This window comes from Theobroma cacao, chromosome 5 (genome assembly GCF_000208745.1).
Source record: "Theobroma cacao cultivar B97-61/B2 chromosome 5, Criollo_cocoa_genome_V2, whole genome shotgun sequence".
Lineage (NCBI taxonomy): Eukaryota > Viridiplantae > Streptophyta > Magnoliopsida > Malvales > Malvaceae > Theobroma > Theobroma cacao.
The window spans coordinates 36,769,284-36,784,294 of NC_030854.1; the positions used below are offsets into that span (position 1 = coordinate 36,769,284).

Here is a 15,011-nt window from a genome sequence, read left to right on the forward strand (position 1 = left end):
TCAAACACAAGAGAGGGTCTCAAAGTATTCACAGCCCCGAAACCTTGCAATATCGTATCGATATCCGTTTGCCTTAGGGCCATCTGTCCGTACTTCCATTTCCTTATCCTTGAAATTGTAATATAGTGTTGTTCCACACTGAAGTACTGCAACCATTGAATCTCCTTTGTCCTCATCAGAGCGCACAACCAGACAGAAAATATCATAATCGCAGTAAGGAGGTTTAAGGTTGATACTTCGCATTTCGGCTTCAAGATCAATACGGTACTTGATGAACCAATCCGAGTAATCCACTAGCATCTCGTAAATCCGAAATATTAAACGATAACCAGGATTTTGTCCAACAGCAAGATGCAAATGGCCTCCGGACTCCCCAAAATATCGAGAACCGCTGTACCGCCTACTTGGCTTTGGCATCGGCATCGGCATCAAGCATTCAGTCTCCACATCAAAGTATAGCGACTCTTTAGCAACACTATCCCAATGGATTGCACCGTTAAAGAAAACAGCATGGTCGAACTGTATAGCCCACTCTGAAGTGAATTTGATTTTCGATACATTCCAAGAATCTGTCTCTGATGAGTATATGTCCATAGAAAAATTAGAAGTCATACGACATAAGCAATTGTTTTCCTCGTCTTTGTCAAGCAAAACTTCCTGCCAAATAGAAATAATCTTGTAACAAGGTGATTTGAGAGGGTCGAAAGCAAGATTAACACCAACAAGATGATATTCCAGCATTGGAGGCATCGGACAAGAGATCATCTTGAATTTCTTGATAACAGGGTTACAGATAAAATAACTCTGATTATCATAATCATATGTGCAAAGAAGCAAACCATTGCAAGATTGGATTATTGTGATGTAAGGGGCATTCATGAAATCCAAGAGCGGAAGTTGTTTGGTGTCGCGGTTCAAAGGAAGGAACACGAACTTCGTAGGTGGTTTTCTGTAGATGGCATCGAGAAAGAGAACTGAAGGTTTGAGAGAGCCTTCATTGAGAACGAAGCGAGTGTGAAAAATGCTGAAATCGGAGCTGGATATAATTGACAACCATTGTTTCGAAACGAGTTTGAACTGTAATAGAGTCTTTGTAGGTAATCGTTGGAGGATTTCTATTAAGAGGTCGTCGATGTCGGTAACCTTCTTTGCTGGTGTCTTCATCCCAACCTCATCTGCTGGTGTCTTCATCCTTCTTCACCTTGACACTCTACAGCGCACTATGGCCATATATAATTCTTTTTTATACTCTCTAAATCCTATATATAAGGAAAATTAACAAACTTACTATTTAATTGAATTTCATCTAATCTCCTCTAATCATTGAAAACTAAAATTTATATAAAAAAAACAGTTTAGATATACCGACTTTTAACGAAAAATAGATTTGATGTAAAGAAGTTATTTTGATTACATATTAATGACCTTAAACTAAGTTCACGTGTCAATTAATTATTATAAAAATTTAAATTTTGTACTCAATGATCATATCAACTTCTAAGGAAAAACAAATTTGACCTAGAAAAGATATTTTGTTTACGTGTTAATAACCTAAGTTGAGGTCATGTGCCAATTAATTTTAAATAAAAAATTAAATTTAAATTTTGGGTTGAATGATCAAATAAATCTTCTTTCTATCATTGGAATACACATTTAAAGTATTTTTTGGTAGAAAAGGAAAGGAATCTGATTTTTGGATTTCCATAAAAAAAAATCCAAATTTGCTAAGCTAACGTATCTTTGTGGATTTTTTTCTTTGACATAATCCCAAATTCATTTTGTACTAAAAAGAATTCAAATTAAGATAATATTGACAACTAGGATTCACCTGTCTGTACCATACCCAAAATTGCCACCTCATTATCTTTATTTTTCCACTAAGCTTTTAACTTGGGTTAAAACTTTCCTATTATATTTCCATTCTTGTCGTATGACTTACTCTAAATTCGGTCAAAATATTTGGGAAGTCCTTGTATTAGGATATTTTGTTCAATTTAATCCCTCTATTCAAAATCGTAACAATTTTGTCCCTCAATTTTGAGAATTACTTCAATTTACTCTCACTTATTAACGGCATTCAATTTTACCGCTAAAAGAAATGGCGTCTACGCTAATGTGGCACATTTGGAGGATGTGGCACAACATGATGATATGGTAGTACCACATGGCACTAAATATGATGATGTGGCAATGTTGATGTAGCACTAACATGTTGATGTGTCAGTGTCACATGGCATATCAAAAAAATTATGTCATGTCATTGGGATTAAATTGAACAAAAATATATAATATTAAGATTAAATTTAATAAAATTGAGATGTTGAGTGACTAAATTATAAAAAATATTTTAAAAATATAAATATTTAATAGATAATAAATATACTTATTAATAAGCTAAATATTTAAGTGTATTATCACATCCAACTTGAAATCCATTACAGTAGCAATCCTATCTTTTCGCTGCTGCAAGAACTCTTGTCAGAACAAATCTAATAGTTTATACAAAATCTGCAAAAGCCATATCGATATTTGTTATATTGTAACACCACACCCTCTTCATTCTTCCATCCTCCAAATTATAGAAAATTGCATTTCCCCTTAGCAATACTGCAAGCATTGAATCCTCTTTTTCCTCGTCACATTGAACATTGTATGAAGATTAAATCAATACTATAATTTGCATTTCCAAATACAAAATGTAAGAGTTATGATAAAATTGAAGAGAAGGCTCTGAATTCCATCTTCAAGAAACAAAAAAAGCTTTAATTAGAAGAAAGGCAAAAAAGTTACTAAGAGGGGCTATTTTACTGGGAATGAAGGTTTTTTCCATTAAGCACAAGCATGAGAGTGATTTTATGGAACATAAAGGGGATTGGGATCTTGTGTGAAGGTCATGGCATTGAGGAGGATTATTTTGAGTACAACAGATTGTTCCAAGATTCAAACTACGCAAGTATCATGGTTGCTGTCACAACTGCATTGGATTTATTTAATATGGGTTTGAAAACCTAACTCCCTTGTTGTGGTTTCATGGATAACAAACGAATTGGTGAAGCCTTGGGACTACTAGAAGATTTTCTCAAAGAATGACAAGTCACAAATGAACATTGGGAAGGTGATTTTCTAGCGTGCTCTTATGGAAGATAATTGCTTTGCAAACTATTGGGCAGGGCTAGGAGTTGATCGTTGTAATTTATTCTATGTTTGGTGGTAGGAACTCTTTAGGTATGTAATTTCTGTTTGACTCCAGGGTTATGTCTCGAATATTGAGTTGGCTGGCATTATGTATTTATGATGGCGTTAATGTGTTCTGAGGTGTATCTTTTATTGTGTTGTCAACCCATCTCAGACAATGAGACGTGAAGATTGTAATGATCTTTATCACTAATGAAATTAAATTTTTGATTGAGAAAAAAATTTATAGAGTCCATTGCAGACTCCACCAGTTCGTCAGGTCGGGACATTAAGTAACCGCAACACGCCGTAGTTTCAGAGATTTAAGCAATGCAATTAATTAATTAAAAAACACCACCTCACACCACAACAAAGATTACCAGCAGAACGTAATAGAAGGAAGCACATCATCTTTCCTACTCCCATTAACTCTATGATCAACTTTCCTACTCTCACTCATATTGAAGATGCAAAGCCATGCAAAACAAAGGCATAATAAACAAAAAAAATCCTTAAACTATTTTAAAAAATTCAAATAAACTTTTCTACTTTTATTACGTTCAATCAAATCTTTATAATTTTATTTTGAGCCAATAAGCCCTCGTACTGTTTATTTTAAATCAAATAAGTCCTTATGACTAATGATTGATTTAATCAAAATATCATTTGTTATTCTATATCGCATGATGCTGTCGTGATATGTTAAAATATCATAATTGATTATAATGTGGCAAACTGGCGTAACATAATTGATATGACATAACATATTAATTTGACATGATAATATAATTATATGGTATTTTTTACCTTCCATATCAATGTCATATCAGTGTCATGTGGATATACAATGACAAGTAACATTTTTAGCAAAGACAATTAATCAATCATTAGTAATAAGGGCTTATTTGACTCAAAATAAAAGTACAGGAGTTTAATGAAACGCAATAAAAGAATAAGGGCTTATTTGAATATTCTTAAATAGTTTAAGGGCTTATTTGAGTATTATACCTAAACCAAATTCAATTCCAATTAACTCAAGGTGATTTGAGTCGTGGATTTTAATTGAACCAAAGCAAACTCCATGGATATGTCCTTGGAAGTCTATTAACATGTTGGTGTATTTTCAAAATGAAAAGTTATGTCTTTTCATATGAAAAGTTAGTTTTTTCACATGAAAAATTGTGACTATTTGAAAGCCACATCAATTGAAAGGTTATATCACATAGTGTGACATAGTGTGTCTATTGAATTGTAAATGATTTTTCATATAAAAAGTTATGTCTATTGGTAAAGTGTCATATTAGAAAAACACTTTTAAATCCAAAAGTTATAAGATAATTAAAACACATCACTATTCAAAAGTTTGGATATGAAAAGTTACCTTTTCATATTATAGCTCAACGGTTTTGTCTTATGAAATAAATAGTTGTCCTTTTGTAAGGTAATTATTAGAATAATACCTTTATTCAAAGATTATGTCTTGCAATAAGCAAAAATATCTTTAAGACGTAAAGGTGTCTTGATAAAAAAGTTGTATCTTTAAAGAAGAGACACTTGCAAATTTATATAAAGAACTTACTGTCAACCATTTTGACATACCAAAAACAATTAAGACAAGAGTAGAAAAATCAAAAGCAAGAGAAGTGTTATGTTCTAAATAAAATTCAAAAAATGAACATACACACTTGAGTTCCCATCATCTTCCAAAGGAGACCAAATTTCTTATAATCTACTTGCTACAAAAAGTAAGCTCTAAAGCCAAACAACTTTGCAACTCTAAGGGTATGTCGAGCGATCTACTCTTATAAAGTGAAAGATGAAGTTAGATGTTGGCCTCATTGTATCCTAAGGCTATTAGCATTATTCCCCTTTACATATTGAGTAGCGATGGTGAAATGAGCCATAAAGATGGTGTCTTTTAAAAAACATGCATTGAAATTAATTTTGTCGATTTTTTTAAATTCCAACTAAACATTATTTGCACCAACACAACACTCCATCACATTTGCTTGGTACTGGTTTCCCTTTAAAAGATTTTTCAACATTGAATTAAAACTCACGAAGCAAAATCCATGAGGCTCCCTTCTGTGTTACTTGAAGAGTATAGCTAAGTTTAACTTGCCATGGTTCAAGCCACCAAACAACTACCTCCTTTATTCGCCTCATGTCTTTCACTAACTCTAATTTAGGACATGGACATCATTTTAACGAGAAAGAGCATCTCTTTTCCATTAAAGATTGATTTATTTCTTATCAATTATAGTGACCAAAGGGTAGTATCACATACCGCTCCAACATAAAGAGTCAAACCATGACTTAATAAAAGATTCAATAGAATGAGGAATAATCCAAGAAATTCCCCACCATTGTAATACAAAATACCAAACAAACCAACCAAAGTGACATGTAATAAGAATGTGTTCACATATTTCCTCAACTATACCACTTCGACAACAAAAATCATTACTAGCACCCACTTAATGAAGCACCTTATTGGTTGAACAAAAATATATATATATATAGATTCCAAAAAATTAATAGTTGATGTACTACTTTACCAAAAAAAATAAAAAAAAACTCAAATTAATAAACAAAGAACAACTGGGGATCAGTTTTTTACGTTACTTGAGAATTATTCAAGATAAAAGGCAAAACGAAAACATTGGAAGGAGATCCATTGCATTGTAGAAAATCACAAAGCACATACAAATCATTATTGACACTCAAGCTTAACTCGCAAACTCAAACACAAAAACTCCACCCATAAACACTTTCCCTAACAACAGAAAGCATCTACTTTCCTAACTTTGTAAAGTTTACTTTCTTAACATCCCGTGTGAATCCCTTGTGACACACCATACATTCACAGTACTAAGATCCACACAACTCATAATAAAACCACATATGGATCTCAAAAGCAACCACTCAGTGGCATACAATAACTTGCCACACCTATCTCATAGATTAACTATGTCATGACACACTTTTGACACCAAATTAAAAATACATGAGCAATAAACAAGAAGCCTGTTCACTATTTTCTATTCTTGCACTCTCTTTTGGCCACTTCTTTCATCTCCATCCTTGCATTAACATTGAACATTTTTGGTTTTATACCATCACCATAGTAGCTTTTCCATAACCCATAAAATGTTGAGCAATAATACTTGCATGGTTATAGCATACTGCTATTTTCAAACTTTGTTTCTTTAGTTTCTATCAGTTTGCTTCGGTGTACTGGTTTTAGAGTTAATCCAATCTTGAGCTATCCTTTTGACATGTTCGTTTGCATGGAAATTAACACTTACACTTGTTAAACATGTTTACAGCTGTTTTTTTATGTACACAAGGTATATAAGCCTTGTTTTGTATTGATAAAAATAGTTCTGATCATTATCTTATATAAGCCTTGTTTTATGTACACAAGGTATATTGAGCAATTGTAGGATCTTATTGGACTTGAAAAAACTAAGAATCTTCCTTCCTTCTATGTAGTTTTCTCTTCCTATATTTTCAGCATGTCTTCACCAGCAGCTTTTTATTTGTCTCCGCCTATATTTGATGGCAAAAACTATCAAGTTTGGGTTGTCAAGATGGAGGTTTTTCTCAAAGTTTATGATCTCTGGTCAACTATTGAAACTAAAGAAGAACTTGTTGCCTTGAGAGACAATACAACCAAAAATCAGATCAAACAATACCCTGAAGAAGTAACAAAACGATACAGAGCTTTGTCCTTCATTCACGCTATTGTGTCTGAAAAGATCTTCAGCAGGATTATGAGTAAAATTGCAAAGAAAACATGGACCATGCTTGAGGAAGATTATGAAAGCACAACAAAGACCAAGCAAAATACAAGCTTAGAACCTTCGAAGAGAGTTTGAATTGATTAGGATGAAAGAGTTACAATCTGTTAAGGATTATATTGATTAAGTCAGTCGACTAGTGAACCAAATGAGGTTACTTGGAGATGATCTGTCAGAAATTCGATTTGCTCAAAAAATTCTCATCAATTTGCCTGAGAAATTTGAAGCAACTATTACATCAACAAAACAAACTAAGGATATATCTCAACTCACAGTGTCAAAATTGGTTAGTTCACTTTAAGCCATTGAACAAAAAAGGTCAGCTCGATTGGAAGCAAATGTTTAGAGTGTTTTGGTTACTTCGAGCAAAGGTAGAGTTAATGTAGATTCTCATAATAAGAAGTTTACCAAAAATAAATAGCAAAAGGCTTCACATGCAGGTCAATCTTTAACCAAGAAAGGTAAGTATAAGATTTGCACTTACTGTAAGAAAAAATTGTTCTGAAGATCAGTGCTGGTTCAAATCAGATGTTAAATTTCAAGCTTGAAATGAAATGGGACATGTTGAGAAAGTATGCAAGAAGAAGTCCACTACCACTGATAAAACTCTTCAGATAGTTGAATTATGAAAATCTATTCATGGCCCTGAAAAAGTCAGTAAATGACGTTGATAACCAAGAATGGTTATTAGATAGTGGGAGTTCAAATCATGTTGCTCCAACTTAAGCTGTTTTTGTCAGCTTAGATAAGAGTTACCATTCAAGGGTCAAAATAGGAAATGGGATTTATCTTCAAGCTATTGGCAAAGGTACAATTTGTGGTCCATTCTGATGTAGCAGGACCAATGAAAGTAGAATCATTGAATCGCAGCAGATATTACTTGATTTTTGTTGATGACAAAACTCGATGATGTTGGATATACTTCATGAAAGCTAAATCTGAAGTATTTGAGTTATTTCAGAGATTTAAAGCTATGCTTGAAGTTGATATTGGCTCTAAAATTAAAGTTATCAAAACTAACAATGGAGGAGAATATATCTCCAAAGAATTTACTGATTTTGTTGCAACTACAGGTATTTGTCATCAGTTCTCTACATCTTATTTTCATCAACAAAATGATGTCAGTGAAAGGAAAAATAGGACTATTCTTGATATGGTAAGAACTCTATTATTTGAGAAGAATCTTCCAACAAAGCTCTAAGCAAAAGCTTTTAATACTGCAATATATCTGCAGAATATACTTTCTATTCAAGCACTAGGTGGGAAATCACCATATGAAGTCTGGTTTGATCAAAGACCTTCAATAGAGCATTTCAGAGTCTTTGGTTGCATTTATTATGTCCATGTACCATAAGCCATGAGAGATAAGTTGCAGTACAGAGCTTAAAAAGCCATCTTTATTGGCTATAGCTCTAAGTCTAAGGCTTACAGAACCTACTTTCTTATTTTTGGCAGAGTGTTTGTCAGCAAAAATTTGGTTTTTGACGAAGCTGCAAGTTGGAATTGGGATATGCAAGATATTGCAGAGTCTCAAAGTCCAAGTGTAATTCATTCTCTTCTAGAAATTGAGTCTGGTATTGATCAAAATGTTGATGATGAGCCTATGAGAGGAACTTGATCACTCAATGATGTATATTATAGGAGTTTAGCTGTAATTGAAAAATCGACTTATTATGCAGGTGCTACTAAACAACTAAAGTGGATAGTTGCTATGAAAGAAAAGCTTTATATGATCAATAAGAGTGGCACTTGGTCATTAGTTGATTGACCTCTAAATAGAAATATAATTGGGGTCAAATGGATCTACAAAAAGAAGCATAATCTTGATAGGTCTCTCAACAGATATAAAGTTAAACTAGCAGTGAAGGGGTACAATCAACAACCTGGTGTTGATTACTGGGAAACGTTTGCTCCAATTGCAAGAATACAATTCTACTATTGTTAGCCTTGTCTACTGCCTTGGGATGGAATATCTATCATCTTGATGTGAAGTCTGCCTTTTTTAATGAAATTCTTGAAGAAAAAATCAATGTCGATCAGCCTAAAGGATTTGAAGTAAAAGATGAACTAGACAAAGTTTACAAGCTTCATAAAGCTTTGTATGGTTTGAAGCAAGCCCCACAATCCTGGTATAGCATAATTGATGCTTATTTGATCTCCAAAGGTTTTACAAAGAGCAATAATGAAGCTACATTGTATATACTCAATAGTGAAAATCAATCTCCATTAATTGTTTCACTATATGTGGATGACTTAACGATTACTGGAGGAAATGATGCTACTCTACAATTGTTTAAGAAGCAGATGCAAAATGAATTCGAGATGTTTAAGTTTGGATTAATGAATTTCTTACTTGGCCTGAAGATTAAACAATCTACTGCATAGGTATTTTTGTCCTAACAAATTTATGTCAATGAGGTTCTAAGAAGGTTTCATATGCTCCAATGTAAACCTACAGCTACACCATTAACTGTAAATAAGAAATTTTTAGTGAATAGTGTAAGCAAGTTGAAAGATCCATCTCAGCTCAAAAGCTTGATTAGCAACCTCTTTTACATATGTTTTTCAAGACCAGACATCATATGCTCTGTAAGCTTGCTATCTAAATTCATGAAAAAACCTACTTATCTTCATTTAGCAACTGGAAAATGTATACTTAAGTATTTGAAGGGCACTCTAAACTTTGGAATCTGTTATACCAGAAATCTAAACTTCCTTCTTACTGCCTATTCTGATAGTGATTGGGCAAGTAATATAGATGATTCCAAGAGCACTTTAGGCGATGTTTTTACTCTTGGAAATGGAGTTTTCTGCTGGAACTCACATAAATAATCCATTGTTGCTCAATCTACAGTTGAAGCAGAGTATATATTAGCTACAGCAACTTCCAACCAAGCTATTTGGTTGAGAAAAATGCTCATTGATTTGCAGTTTCCTCATAAATTTCCTACTACATTATTGGTCGACAATAAGTTACCTCTTGTTATCACCAAGAACCCTATTTTGCATGACAAGACCAATCATATTCAAGTGAAATTTCATGCCATCAAAGAAGTTAGGTGAAATTAATGTTTAGTATTGTTGTTCTAAAGTGCAGTTAGCTAATATCATGACCAAGACTTTGGGAAAGCCAAGATTTGAGTACTTGAGAAGCAAAATGAATGTACAAAATGCAAGTATTATGAAAGAGTGTTGAGCAATAATACTTGCATGGCTGCAGCACATGGCTATTTTCAAACTAATTTTGTTTCTTTAGTTTATATCAGTTTGCTTCGTTGTACTAGTTTTAGAGTTAATGCAATCTTGAGCTGTCATTTTAACGTGTTACTTTGCATGTAAATTAACACTTATACTTGTTAAACATGTTTACAGGTGTTTCTTATGTACACAAGGTATATAAGCTTTGTTTTGTATTAATAAAAATAGTTCTGATCATTATCTCTTCTATATACTCTGTTCTTTCTCTCATTCATAACATTAATAGAAAGGTCTCGACAATCCAGAAGCCATTCACTAAAGATGATCTCATTTAAAAATCAGATACAACTCTAGTAAAAACAAAAACACGTTGCAGCTCTACTTTGTAATCCGATATTCCCTCTAGATTTAAGCATAAACCATCAACAATTAAGCTTGTTTTTTGTTGATTACATCAACTTTTATGGCAATTAAGCAAAAATACAAACTATAAGGAAAGGAGGGAGAGAAAAGATTAGTTTTATATTCATGTGCTATAAAATTTATCATTTCTACTCTGTGTTCCTTGACCTAACCTATAATTCTTAGTTGCCTTGAGCTGCACACTGATTTTCCTACACCAGAAAGAATCTAATGTCTAAAGCAAATTCAATCCACATGATAGTTCAAACATGGTCATCAACATCTACCTTTCCTTCAAACGTGTGTACCATTTCTTCAAGTTGTTGCCAAAAGTTGAGAACGAGCGGTAACAAATCTTCTTTTGAGATGGAAATTCCCTCCAACTCAGAGAAGATCAAAATCTCTTAGACGATCTTCTATTTCTTCCTCCAACTCAACGGATTTGTTCCTTATTCGTGGAACTGGCCATGATAATACTTCTTCCACCTAACAAAGCAAATATGCACCCATTTAAGATATATTAATAAATTTGTTTGTGTGGAGACTTAATTACTGATAAGAACTTATAGTAGTGTACTTTTTTCTTTTATTGCTAAACGTTGCAGTAGATAATTGAAAGTAATTTCTTCTTGAGACAAAAAATGTCTATAGGTTATACTAATATCAAATAGCTAGACTAAGCAATCTTGTTAATAAGTGATAAATCTTATAAATTGCAATAAGTCTACGTCAAAATATTTAAAGCAACAAATTTAACTATAAATAAGAGATAACAAATTAATGCATGTATGATTTGTGTGAATTATTTGCTGTCTGTAAATTCATTTTCATATATGTTTTCAAAATTTTCAGCAAAGATTTAAAATATTCTATCTAGAGGAATACATATGTCATATATGAGTTTACCTCAAAAAGCACGCATTCTAAGTGAGTAACGAACATGTCCTGACATTCTTCACAATAATAGATATGATATTTTGCAAATCTTTCTTCTTCACAAATGTCACAATAATACTCTCTTGTATCATCCTCAACAAATGAATTCTTAAGAACAAGTGGATGACTTTGATATGTAGATTTAACCATTTGTGGTATTGGAAAACATTCCAAATGAAGGCTTATATTAGCCTCAATGCAGAAACAGAAGGGTCCAGCACCGGTTTCATCACATCTAAGACATGCATATCCGTTGAAGAGCATTTGGCAACCTATCCCAAAATAGAAAAAATCAAGTTTGCATGTTCGAAGGTTAAATTTTAGAGCCCGCCTCATGGAATTAAGGCATGTAGGATGGAGATGTAAGTCACACTCCAAACAACTATAGCTAATGCCAACGAATCGGAAATCACAGGCATGGCAACTTTCTGTAAGGAACATTTTTGCCATAAGCGGGTGTAGCGGATGAAAGGGGTGTTGCATCTTTTCAGGAAATTCAAGACAAGATTCATGAAGAACATAAATATCATTGCAGTCTAGGCAACAGTAAGCCAGACCAAAGATTTCTAGTTGGCAATAGCTACAGTGGTAGTCTTTCTTTGCACTGCCAAGTACCAACATGTGATCATGACTGAAATGAGATATCTTAGTTTTTCTAGCCATCTCTTTTTGCCTTTGGCCTTGATTGCTAGGAGCACTCAGTCCTGCACATTTCACATCAACCTTGAAATGACACTCACAGCAGAAGTAAAGAAAACCATCTGAAATGTCCCCACATTCATCACATATAAAGTGCCTGGTATTAGGAGATCTAGTAAGAAGGTTTAGAGCATGCTGGGGATGAAGAGGATGTAGCACCTCATTGGGCAATTCAGTGCATGCTTTGTGTAGGTAATATCCACATTCTTTACAGATATAGGCTGGACCATGAATTTCCAGCTTGCAAGCCTTGCAGCCAAGATTTTCATCTTCCTTGTGTACCTCATGAAAATTCAAAGGATGATGATGGTTGAAATGCTGAATTTGCATCTGAAAGGTAAAAGAAAAAACAAACAAAAGAGACGGATACTCTGTTTTGAAGATATTCAAAAAAAAGTATTAAGGAAAGATTCACTAATAATGAAAAATTATTATATTAATCTAAAACCATTCTCTCTACATGTAAAATTTAAGAGAAATATCTCACCTAAAATCAATTTAATAAGTGAAGTTCACAGGAATTTTCCTCCATGAAAACCAAAGAACCCACATAAATTGTAATCATATATTTGTCATCTTTTGTTGAGAAATTGTGACAACATCTCAAGCTGTGAATCACCTTCTTGCCTCCTCCAGCATATAATAACATTATTAAAGTTTCCTTCCGCAAAGATTTAATAATTTCAAAACTTAAATTAATAAAAGAATATGACTTTTGAGTTTCAAGGACTATTAATATTTTTCCAATACCAACACAAAAAGCATCAATTTCATTAAAAATTCTCCATAAAGACCAGGGGGTCAAATTCTTCTCCTTTACCATAAACACTTTCACTTACTTACATACGTGAAATTTATTTTATTACAATTTTAACATAACACTAAGACACCGAGTTTTGCCATGCAAAACATTTTGTACAATACTGTCATTATCAAAGACTAGGAGTCAAATTGCTTCAAGAGTTAGGGGAAAATTTTATACTATTGTCTATGATGCTATACTTTAAGTTCTCGACTCTTGTAAATAGTAGTATCAATTGTTTCACCAAGCTCTGATTCACCGTGTTCCATCACTTTCTCTACCGAAACTTTGCCATCCACCATGAGGGAGGTTGCCCCATGCTCCAATTCCATATTCATAGACCCCGGCATAGAGTTGGTTGATTTCTGCTCAGTCAAACATTTACATTTTCTATTAGTAATACAAAGAGAGAGTGAAGCAAAGGGATTGGATTTCTGCCTCATATATTCTATTAAATTTGCCTTTAAAAAAAATAATAAGTCTTACCTGATTGAGGCCACATTCAAATATGAGTTAGATAATCACATCTCTCACAATAACATGATTGTTTGAATTTTTTTTTTTCTTCACAAATATCACAATAATACTCTCATGAATCATCTTCTATAACCAAATCTTTAAGGGAGAGTTCATGCCTATGAGATCTATGTTTCACTTTAGACGGTATTGAAGCACAATCGAAATCAAAATTGAGATCGCATTGCACACAGCGGTAGAAAGCACACTTCCTTGGGACGGAATTATGATAAAAAAATTTTCTAAATATGTTTGGGATATCGTGACAACAATTCCCACCACAGCTGTTGCATGTGAAAATTTTATAGCGAGAGTGTTTTAGCAAATAGGTGAGGTCATGCTCATGGCAGTTATTCTTGAGAGTGGGTAGGAGTCTTGCACAGCCAATATGAAGCCAGAAGTTGCAGTCATAACAACAATAGTGTCGATTCGGATACTGATCAAGTTCCCCTTTGCAAGCATTGCAATAGGCCGAAAGATTGCTAAACTGCAAGTAAAGATGGTGAGAAGGATGAAAAGGATGTTGCAGCTCTTTAGGTATCTCCCAAATGCATGATTCATGAAGGAAGAAATCGCAATCAAAGCACCCATAAGACCTGCCTGATAAAGGCTCCTCACACCAAGTGCAAACGTAGCTCAATATTGATATCTTCCTATAGCTGAAGAGGCTCAGCCCATGCTGGTGGATGAAATGCTTAATAATGCTTCTTTGCTCTTTATGTACGCATCTCCACCGGCCTTCTTCATTAGTTTTTAAAGCACAAAAGTAATCAAGATTGAAGGAGCAATGTTCGCAGCTGTATTTGAAACCTCGAGCTATGCAAACACATTTATCACATATGAAATCCTGCGATACATGGAAAGACAGATCAAGGAAGTGTTCAGAGTGGAGAGCGAGTGTTATCTGAACAGGAAGCTCTTGTTGTTTAGTCTTGATGGAGCCAAAAGTTGCAGCTTTCACAGGAATAGGCCCCAGATACAATTTTCTGAGTGCATTTAGCACATACCCTGGGATGGATATATTGATAGTCATAGTACAAAGGACCGTGTTGTAGATTATCATAGCACAAGAAATGTTCATGAAGGAAAGGTTTGATCTCCATCTCAAAGGAAAATTGGTATAGTTGGTAAGAGTCTAAAGAGATCAGTATAAAGCCAGAAAGGCAAAATTATATGGTATCAACAATCTATTATGATCAAAGCAAAAATGAATTTGTAAAGTATATGTAGACAATAATTTCATACATTATCATCAAACCAAACTTCGCTATCTTTCATTATGAGGGTATAAGCTCAAGTATTTGGCTGCAATAACAGCCTCTGTTATTGAAACGTAAAACAGGGATGAACAGAGCTTGGGGTCCACCAAAGCAAGAATTGATAAAAGCTTCATAAGGATATTCTGAAGATTAATTACAAGCTAAATATATGAGTTATACATGATCAACACTTGTAAAACTGCATGAACAAATGTTTAGCTT

General features: G+C 33.6%; 2 protein-coding genes across 2 annotated transcripts; both read right to left on the reverse strand.

The window, feature by feature from the left end:
• Positions 1-1,191, reverse strand: LOC18600182 (F-box protein At5g07610). Its single transcript, XM_018121082.1, has one exon. It carries the CDS (start codon positions 1,189-1,191, stop codon positions 1-3), a length of 1,191 nt encoding a protein of 396 aa, XP_017976571.1.
• LOC18600184 lies at positions 10,962-14,563 on the reverse strand. The gene is made up of 5 exons (XM_007030501.2): positions 14,127-14,563; positions 13,912-14,017; positions 13,215-13,379; positions 11,484-12,542; positions 10,962-11,063 (listed from the first exon to the last, which is right to left on the reverse strand). The coding sequence occupies exons 1-5, from the start codon at positions 14,561-14,563 to the stop codon at positions 10,962-10,964; spliced, it is 1,869 nt and encodes a 622-aa protein (XP_007030563.2).

Coding starts and splice junctions, on each gene's coding strand:
- LOC18600184 (XM_007030501.2), bottom strand. CDS start 14,563: ATGACTATCAATATATCCATCCCAGGGTATGTGCTAAATGCACTCAGA. Junction 14,018..14,126: donor GAGGAGCCTTTATCAGGCAG/GTCTTATGGGTG, acceptor CTTTACTTGCAG/TTTAGCAATCTTTCGGCCTA. Junction 12,543..13,214: donor ACAAGAGTCGAGAACTTAAA/GTATAGCATCAT, acceptor TTTACCTTTCAG/ATGCAAATTCAGCATTTCAA.
- LOC18600182 (XM_018121082.1), bottom strand. CDS start 1,191: ATGAAGACACCAGCAGATGAGGTTGGGATGAAGACACCAGCAAAGAAG.